The sequence below is a fragment of the Loxodonta africana genome, chromosome 5, assembly GCF_030014295.1.
Source record: "Loxodonta africana isolate mLoxAfr1 chromosome 5, mLoxAfr1.hap2, whole genome shotgun sequence".
Classification (NCBI taxonomy): domain Eukaryota; kingdom Metazoa; phylum Chordata; class Mammalia; order Proboscidea; family Elephantidae; genus Loxodonta; species Loxodonta africana.
The window spans coordinates 16002840-16013453 of NC_087346.1; the positions used below are offsets into that span (position 1 = coordinate 16002840).

The 10614-nt window shown below is 35.2% G+C and overlaps 1 protein-coding gene across 2 annotated transcripts in view; it reads right to left on the bottom strand.

The window, feature by feature from the left end:
* HSPA4L (heat shock protein family A (Hsp70) member 4 like) overlaps positions 1-10614 on the bottom strand; it is a 55255-nt gene that overhangs the window by 17902 nt on the left and 26739 nt on the right. For both annotated transcript variants that reach the window (XM_023548652.2, XM_003410435.4), the window contains exons 11-16: positions 9901-10034; positions 8497-8696; positions 5967-6065; positions 4230-4367; positions 2536-2661; positions 2128-2235 (exon numbers count right to left, since the gene is read on the bottom strand). In XM_023548652.2, the coding sequence (XP_023404420.1) occupies positions 2128-2235; positions 2536-2661; positions 4230-4367; positions 5967-6065; positions 8497-8696; positions 9901-10034 (805 nt within the window). The remainder of the gene's footprint in view (positions 1-2127; positions 2236-2535; positions 2662-4229; positions 4368-5966; positions 6066-8496; positions 8697-9900; positions 10035-10614) is intronic.

The following is a 10614-nucleotide window of genomic DNA, read 5'->3' on the forward strand; positions in this document are numbered from 1 at the left end:
TTTGGGAGTGGCTTCAGTTCTGAGTTTGCAGGGTGTCAGGGGGCTATATTCTCAGGGGTTTCTCCAGTCTCTTTGAGACCAGTAAGTCTGGTCTTTTTTTGTGAATTGAATTTTGGTGTACATTTTTTCTCTTGCTCTGTCTGGAACCCTCTATTGCAATCCCTGTTCAGGTGGTCAGTGGTAGGAGCCGGACGCCATAGTTTTTTTGGGCTCAGGCTGGTGGAGGCTGTGGGTCATTACTCCTTTGGACTGATATTTTCTCTGTGTCTTTGGTTTCTTCATTCTCCTTTGCTCTGAACATGATAGGACTAATAGATGTATCTTAGATGGCTGCTCTCAAGCTTTTAAGATCCCAGACTCTACTCACCAAAGTAGGGTGTAGAACATTTTCTACATCCTACTTGACCTACATGTCCCTCAAGACCATGATCCCCAGCCCTCAGCCCCAGTAACTCAGTCCCTCAAGGTGTCTGTATCTAGGAAACTTCCATGGCTTTGCCTTGGTCAAGCTGTGCTGACTTCCCCTATGTTGCGTGTTTTTACTTTCACCAAAGTTAACACTTCTCTGTTACCTAGCTGGAAACCCTGGTGGCATAGTGGTTAAGTGCTACAGCCGCTAGCCAAAAGGTCGGCAGTTCTAATCTACCAGGAGCTCCTTGGAAACTCTATGGGGCAGTTCTACTCTGTCCTATAGAGTCACTATGAATCGCAATTGACTCAATGGCAATGGGTTTTGTTTGGCTTGGTTTTTATTACCTAGTTATTGATCTCCCCTCCCCATCCCTTCCCTTCGTTGTAACCACCAAAGATTTTGTGTGTGTGTGTGTGTGTGTGTAAACCTTTTCTTGGGTTTTTTGTAATAGTGGTCACATACAATATTTATGCAAGACTTATTTCACTCAGCATAATGCCCTCCAGAGGCAAATCCTTTTTGAGAGCTATTAGGCTCTTCAGTTATTTCTATTGGCCTCAGCTACCTAGTAGTTCCTTAATGCTATAAATACATACACTCCTCTTAGGGTGATAGGAAATTAAAAACCACCAAGAAGATAAAATATGAAGTCTAGTTTCGCTATCATAAATTTATGTTTTCTAACTGCTTTCTAATCAATTAGTTCCTCTGGAAGTAATTTATTGGCATGAAGGTAGTAATTTTTGTAAGATATTAGCTTCTTTTGCTTTTAAACACTACCTACCCCTCCAAAAAAAAAAAATTTTTTTTTTTTTTTACCCCTCCAGTCCTAAAGGGTTGCTTTTTCCCACATTCTAAAAATCCTTATTAATGGTACTATTTAGGATCTATGTAATCACTTGCTACTCAAAGAATGATTCAGGGACTAATAATATCGGAATCACTGGGGAGTGTATTAGAAGCGCAGAATTTGGGGCCCAACCTAGAGCTACTCAATCAGAATCTGCATTTCAACAAGAGCCCCAGGTAATTTATGTGCATTGTAAGGCACTGCTGTGATCCACACTAAAATGGAACAACTGAAACTTCCCTTCATTGCTCCAATATGAACTTCTAATCTCTTAAGGTTCTCCCTGCCCCTCCCGGTGGGGCCTGGGTAGGAAGCCAAGAGAAGGAGAAGCAGATGTCTTCCGTTAAAATCATACCATTGGCCTAGAAAAAGTTGACCTGGTTGACAAGTTTCCTTATTTCTTTGCAAAGGGACATTTGAGAGCAGGGGAAGTCCTCATCAGTTGCAATGTGAAACTACAAGGCACTGTAGTGTCAGTCCCCAAAATCAGGGCAGTGAAGGGGGAGAAAAATAGTAAGGATGACTAATCTTGTGGATAAAGAGTCAAGATGACAAATTTATCACTTCTTAAAGACATCCAAGAAATATGTGGAAATATCTAAGACTAATACTCTGGAAGTCTGTTAAACATTTATGTCTGATTATAGTGACAATTATGAACATAATTTAATTTCAGTTATCATGTAGCATTATTCTCTCAAAATGCTTTTAAAATGAAAAGGAACACCTTCTCTTACACATCTCTGCCTCAGTAAATTCCTCACATATTTATTAAAAACATACACTGTGCTCTTATACCATAGTTTTTAGGAAAACTTAATGTTCTATTAAATACCAATATGGATTTAAAAAAAAATGTATTTACCTTTAGTTCTTGTAACTTATCCACATAAACTTGTTTAGGTTGGTCCTCTCCTTCTTCATAAAGCCAATTTTCTGTGTCTTCCAATATTGCAGACAGTTTATTCAAGTCCTAGTTACACATTTAAGAGACACTAATTGAAAATGGCCTTAGAAATAAAAGTAATACAGGAAGGACAGAATGTTTTCCAAGTATAAAAGATTAAATTTCAGATTATCCTGACTCCTTATTCATAAAAATGTTTTTTGACATACTTCTGCAATTTGGAAAAATAACTAAGAACCATCCCCATCTGGGCTCAAGAAGACTGACTACAATAACAAATTCAGTATACTTATTATGGCACACATACTAGTATTCTCAAGTAAAATTTAAATAATTTTACTAAAAAATTATAAAATTTAGACTTACTTCTGGAGTGATGAATTTTTCATAGACGGTGCCCAGCTTGTCTCTAAAATCATATACATATTCTTCAACAGCATTCTTAGCATCATTTCTTTCTTTCTCTAACTTATCCTGCATTATCATCTTCCCCTACACAAAAAGTTTCAGATTCATTTCCATTAAGAACATTGACTATGTCATTACACATAAACACATACTCAGGTTCAAATCCCAGGTTTCCCACTTACTAGCTTTGAGACCACAAGCAGGTCACCTAATCTCTCTAAGCCTTTGTTTTCTTATTCTAAAATAGAAATCATAATTGTATCTACCTCATAGGGCTGTTGATAAGATTGGCATAATTTATGTAAAACTTTTATTACAAAGCCTGGCACATTACTGATGTTGAATAAATGTTATTATGGATGATAGAGTATAGTGATTCTGACCCTTGAGCTTTGGAGACAGACCACTTGGATACCAATCCAAAGGTTACTCTGTGACCTTGGGTGATTTAGTCTAATTGTGCCTCAGTTTCCTCATCTATGATACATGTATATCTAATAGTACCTACACTTCATAGTTTGTTTTGAGGATTAAATAAGATACCAAAGTTCTTAAAGATGTTAGCAACAATCACTGTTATGATCAAATGCAAAGAAAGAATCCCTACAGATTGCAATATTTGAAGAACAGAATTTCCATTTCAATAAAAATACATGGTATTTTAAGCACAAGCCTCTCTCTGAAAGCTACACTGCACCGACATTTGTGAATTTAAAATGGTGAGATGCTTAAAAATTAAGACAAAATCTCATTTTAGACACAAAATTTGCCATAGCTGTGTTTCACTACAATTCCCTTGGGAAAAACAGTCTCAAAACATACAAATTCTGAATAATTTAAACTCTCCAGAGATGCTTGCCTCACATAAAATGCAGCCTTTAATAATTAATGAACAGGTGAGAGAGGTTTTAGGTAGCTACTAAAAAAAGCAAGCATTATAAAATTAAAATCTCTTGAGCAAATTTCCTAAAATAATGTGCAGCTGATAGTTAAAATATGGGGCACTTCAAGGAAGACCACTTCAAAGGTTAATATATGGTGCACTTCAAGAAGACCACTTCAAAGACTGACCTCCTTTAATGTTAGCCAAGCTGCAGAAATTAGGAACCACCACTTAAATGTAAATTAAAAAACAAACAAACAAAAAGCTCCTTATACAGCTATCAGTAAAGAAACAAAACTCTTTTCCTCAAGAGAATGTAAGATGAAACATGTAAATAGACAAGAATATGTAATAAAACTCCAAAAATGACAACAGATTAATAAAAAAGGATTAAGTGGAAGTCAGAAAACATTTTGAATAGAACCTTAATCTTTAAGAACAATGCATTTCAAGGGGGGAATTGCTAATATTGGCCCCACACAACTCTGCTAAGTGTTACAGGTAAAGACAGAATAAAAGGAGGTAAGAATCAATTTCAGAATGGTCTTTCACTGAAGACAATCCATGTTTTTATACCTAAGATGAAAGCTACACTGCAGATCTGACACTAATACAGCTGAGAATTTTGTCCAAAATAAAGGAGTTTAATGATCTATTTAATAATCTCTTAGGAGTTACCGGTTCCCCCAAATTTGGTGCTAAGTCACTACTTCTACAAAATTTCAGAATACACTACCACCTATTTCAACATGGATTCAAATTTACATACCTCATTTTCAATGTAGCTATTGAGAAGATCTTGGCCCAGTTGTCTACATAGGCTACTCTGGATAGGTAAATCAATACTCTTGACTTTTCCTTTTTTAACGGTCTGATTTAACTTCTCTTGTTTGTCTGAGGAAGCTGACTGCAAAAGAAAACCAAAAAAGAATTAGTTTAAAAATTTATTTAAGGAGCGATTTTAGGTGAAAGAAACAAAATAAAATCAAACAAATACTTTATTTATTTAAAATACTACATTAATACTGGTAGTATTTTGTACCCTGAGCATACTAAATCCTCTCTACATTAAAAAAAAAAAAAAAATGTTGGCAATGCAAACCAAAACCACAAAGAGATAACACTTCACATCAGCTAGGATTGCTATAAACAAAACAAAATCAGTGTTTAGAATGTAGAGAAGAAGGAACCCTCATATATTGCTGGTGGGATTATAAAATGTAGCCATTTTGGAAAACCACTGGGCAGTTTTCCTAAGTGTTCAACACAGGGTTATCGTATGACCAAGCCCACTGCCATCTAGTCGATTCTGACTCATAGTGACCGTATAAGGACAGAGTAGAGCTGCCCCACAGGGTTTCCGAGGTTGTACATCTTTAGGGAAGCAGACTGTTACATTTTTCTCTCACAGAACGCTTGGGTGGGTTTAACTGTTAACCTTTTTGTTTAGCAGCCAAAAGCTTAATCGCTGCGCTATCAGGGCTCCTTTCCTAGACACATACCCAAGAAAACTGAAAATATTATGTCCAAACAAAAACTTGTACATGAATATTCATAACAGTATTATTCCTGATAGTCAAAAAGTAGAAATAACTCATACGCTCATCAACCGATGAATGGATAAATATCCATACAATGCAATATTATTTGGCCACAGAAAAGGACAAAGTACTGATAGACCCTACACCACCTGGAAGAACTTTGAAAACATTATGCTTAGTCAAAGAAGCCAGTCACAAAGGACCATATATTGTATGACTGTATTTATTTGAAATTATGGAATGTATAGAATAGGCAAATCTAAGGTGACAGAACCTAGAGTAGTAGTTAGTTGCCCATGGCTGAGGGGGAGGGAGGGGGATAGGAAGTTATTTATTGCTAATGGGGTGATGAACTGTTTTAAAATTGATATTGATGATAGTTGCATAAAATGACATAGAGCTAGCTAACCTACATAGATTAAATTCTGTTGAACTCAGGAAAACCTGTTAAAGATGATAGTTTTGAGCTGTAGTGAAATTCATCTGTGTGAAGGTAGCAGGGTCTCCCTTCTCTTTTACAGGCAATGATTGTCTTTCTAAAACAGTTATCTCAATAATAGTCATTTATCCTATGAAGTTTTACTTTAAAAATGTTTATTTTTATACAAGGAATATTTTATGATATGCAGCAAAATGTTTTGAGTGGTTAATTCTGAGATGCAGGGTTATTGTTAATTTTTCGTCAGATTGTATGATTTTAAATGAGAAAAAGTTACTAAAAATATATCTTTTTTTCCCTAACTAAAATGATAATATTACTCAAATTGTTAGGATTCATTCTTTAAAAAACTCTACAATAAAGCACTGAAGTGTATTTATTTTGACTACATGTCTTCTATACTATCCATAGTACTAGAATTAAAATATCAAATATATTTAAAAAACATGGATTATGAAGTGAATACATTAACTAATTCAAGATATCATTCTTAAAAGGATACAACCACAGAGGTAGTAAAACAAACCTTTGCTTTGGCGCCTGTATGATCAATTTCTTCTTCTGGGGTGTGTTCAGCATGACATTTTGGATGACCTCCTTCTTCTTGGTCAACCTGCATTTTATCCTGGAAATAAGGTATGTAACTGGTAAAACATATTTTCTTTCTTTTTTAAAAAATATACTGCATCTTACGACTTCAAGCCTGTTTTGAAGTATGTGAACAAGACAAAGCAGAAGCTCATTTTCAAATAGAAATGCGCAACAAACAGATGAATAGGTAAATCAAATAAAAGATCTATTTAATACCATGTGAGTAACTTCTGTTTTATTCATCTGTGACCAAGCACTGTAAACAGAACACAAACTGGTTCTGAAGTCAAATTCACAAATCAAGACTCATAAAACTCAAGCTTATAAAAAAGGAACTAAAATTCATGGGAAAATTTTCATAAAGAACTTAAAAATGTGGGAAAGTGAAGTTAAAAAATAAAAAAATTTATGTATAACATAAACTCAATTACATTTTTAAAATGCAATAAAATACAAAAGTAAATTCATCAAAAGTAATAGCAGACACCTCTGAATCATTAAAATTTAAACTTTCTAGATTTTTCCTTATGTCTAAAACATAAACCAACCAATAAACCCCCTAAATGGACTCTCTACTTGGCAAATATTAACAAGTTATATTTTGGGACCCCTCTTAAATAAAAAAAATAATTTTTTTTTTTTTCTTAAATCTATTCACCACCACTCTCCTTAAAAAAAAAAAAAGCAAGCTTGGGATGCAGAAATCAGCACAAGGTCATACAAGTGCAATCAATTTCAGTAAAGATAAATCTTAATGCATTAACTTTACATGTCTGACATAAGATTGTGAACAGCAAATAAAAAAATTAACTTTCAAATTATTTTATTGAAAAATAGACTGTACTTCACTAACTGATTAAGACAAAATTCCCTCTTCCTCAAGTCAAGGAAAAAAGGATGTGATAGTAAAATGATACCCTGGAAGAAAAAAAAAGAAAGCAAATACCATGGTCCTTAAATGAAGTACCTTAAAGGTTAATGGTACAATTCTGAGCAACAAGTGCTTGAACTAAAGCTTTCACAGGAATTATTAAACAAACAAAAAGACAACCTTCACAAAACGGAGAAACTCTTGAAATTATGACTAGAAAAAAATTCTAACCAGTGCCATTAAGAAGAGCTTAGAAATAAACAGACCTGTTGCCGTTGACTAGATTTTGACTGATACCGACCCCAAAGGAAAGAGCACAACTGCCTCACAGGGTTTCCAAGGAGCAGCTGGTGAATTCAAACTGCCAAGCTTTTGATAGGTGGCTGAGCTCTTAACCACTGCACCACCAGGGCTCCAGAAATAAATAGTACCCATAAAAGGAAGATAAAAAGTTTGTGTAATGTAACATAGGACCCCTGGTGCAGCAGCGGTTAAGGGCTATGGCTGCTAACCGAAAGGTTGGCAGTTAGAATCCACCAGCCAGCTGCTCTTTGGAAACTCTATGCAACAGTTCTACTCTGTCCTACGGGGTCCCTATGAGTCAGACCGACTCAGCAGCACCTAACAACAATGTAAAACACTCAAGTTCTCCTGAGATCACTTCATCTATAGTACACTGAGTAATTTCAGTATTAAGGTCATACAACTCTTTCATAAAGAAATAAACTGTCCAAAATCTGTATTTTAATGTTACTGAATGTACAACACATCCCTCTACTTAAGTGCCACAGCTGCTCCCTAACTAATCCTGAAATTTTTCTTTATTAAGCATGTGTTTTTGATCTAAAAATGTTATCTGTACAACTCGAAATTTATCATTCTGAATTGGTTTTATTTGTAAACTAAAAAGCAAGCACATAAGAAAACAGATGTGTTTTTAACAGAAATGAAGAGCTTATGAAAGATGATTCTAAACACACACACACACACACACAGTCCACACAATGCCCTAGAAGATGCTCATGCCCCAGAAAAGTACAGTGAAATGATGCCGACCTAAGACAGTTACTCACTGGTGCTTTCATAAAAAGGAAAAAAAAAGGCTTGTAGCAATTCCCTCAGGTTGAATTCACAGCAAAGTCTCAGAGATTATATTTTCAACTATTAAGTACCAGGTATGACTAAGATACTGTATGTAACACATGGGGAAAATGGTGGTTCAGTGGCAGAATTCTGGCCTTCAATACAGGAGATCCAGGTTTGAGTCCCGGCCAATGCACCTCGGGAGCTGCTACCACCCATCTGTCAGTGGAGGCCTGCCTGTTGCTATGATGCAGAAAAGCTTTCCGTGGAGCTTCCAGACTAAGACGGACTAGGAAAAAAGGCCTGGCAATCCACTTTCCAAAAATCAGCCAATGAAAACCCTATGAATCACAATAGTCTGTTCTGTAACCGATGAAGGAGAAGGCACACGACAGGGCAGTATTTTGTCCAGTTGTGCATGGCGTCACCATGATTTGGTGGCCTACTCAATGGTAGCTAACAAAAAGAATACATTATATTAGAAGAACCTTGAAACAGGATCTCTACATACCACATCATCTCTGCATTCATTCTTAAAGGAAGCTTCTGTCTCCATAGGAGCATCACTGTGATCCCCTTCCAAGTTCTGCTTTTCAATTACTGATGCACTAGCCACGCTGAAGATTCCGTGGATATTAACACGAACTTTTACCTTCACTTTGGAATTATCACCATCAGACTGTGGAAAAACATTCTGAATAGTGAAGCTCCCTTAAGAGAAAAGAGCTTTAATTAGTATAAAAGCCTCAGACTGACTCATCCAATTCATTCATTCAATAATTTCACTATCATGTTTCAGACACTGGGAAAACAATCATACACGTATGACCACATCCTGGTTGATTACCATAAGCCAGGCACTTCCCCCAGATTATTTTCTCAATACCTTATCAATCCTAATATTGAGACTCAGAAAAGTCAAGTAACCTGCCCCAAATCATTAATGCTAGGGAATAAAAGAGTTGGGATTTTAACCAAGGACAACTTGACTCAAAGGAAGCATAACTTTTAAGCATTTTACAATATTGCTACTCTAAAATCAACATAAGACATGCAATTTCGGTGTGAAAACCAAACAGATATTATCTTTTTGCTATCAGCTTTCCAAATCAATCATCTTGGTAATTCATAAAAGAAGGAGTTTCAAGAACTTTCTGAATTTTCCCATAGCAAAATTGCTAAATTACCAAGTCACTAATACCTGTATATAAAAAAACATACCATACCAATTTTTCACTTTAAGAAATCTAGTAATGTTTTATTTCTTTAATGGAATCTTAAATATTTAAGAATATCCATAGCAAAGGGAGAATACCAGGAAGAAAAACTGGGTAGTAAGAAATCTGGTTGACCTTCAATTATTTATTTCTACTGCTTTGAATACTGTCATTGAAATATTACTATTGTCCCCTTTTTAGTTTATCAATAAAGTGGCACCAATAGAAAAATTTTAAACTTAAAAATTATACCTGTTCTTTTTAATGTTCTCAAGTCATACTTTGTTCTTTCTTCTAAAATAATTACTCAGTTCAAATGAATGATATTTACCGTCTCTTATTCTCATTTTCGTATTAATCAAATGATACTCATTCTAGATGGTGCCAGTGAATATGTTTAGAATTTGAATATCTAGTTACCTTTGCACCGTAATTTTGATTTACTGACGGCAGAGCTTGTCCATAAAAACAAACCATCACACAAACCTTTCAGGCTAAACACAAAGCATTTTAAGCATAGAAGTCAGGATGAATTAAAGATAAACTCTGAGCACAAAAAAATCAAGTTCAGAGAGCAGTATGAAAATTTTTACAAGTCCAGTGTCAGCACAGCCCATCACTTTGTTTCTTTGATTCTAACTTTAACATGTTACTTATGAAAGGTCATTTATGGAAAATATTTTCTTGAGTTTCCTCACCAATTCTTGGATCAGGGTAAGGCACTTCATGTGGATTAGTGTAAAATGCTTCTAGTTCAAATGGTTCCTTCTTGTGGAAAGTAATGACTTTTGAGAACGGGGCAGGGTGGTTCTTACAGAATACTTCACATTCCCTACAATGGAGAGGGGAAAACACTCATTTAAAAATAAAAGGTTGAGTATGAGCCTAATTACAAAATCCATCTCATAATTCATAAAGCAGCAATTGCAAAAACCTCTATGTACAAATATAAAGAAAAAAATTAGCTGTTTTGTGATAAACATTCATTTTGACAGACTGATGACTCAAAGATTTTGGATGGTTGATCACAGTAACAGACAATACAACTAAAAAGAGAAAAACAAACTACCTGAGAATAGGTATATGTTAAAGCCGACACATAGGAATTATTTTATTGCTCACATCCAAGGACCAAATCCTAACCATTAGCTTTCAAAATATTTGTCGTATGTAGCCCTCCCTTTCTTCCCAGCTCCTCAAAAAAACTTATTTGGAAACACTTTTAAACTTGTGGAAAGGTGCAAAAATAACAGTACAGGAAACATAGATTCTTGGTAAAGACCTAGATTTGTCTGTCAAACATTTTACTTCACTTGATTCATCATTAGCGTGCATGTAATCTGTGTACACATTTTTTTTCCTGAACCAACTGAGAGCGTTACATGCATTATGGAGTCCCAGGGGTGGTAGAA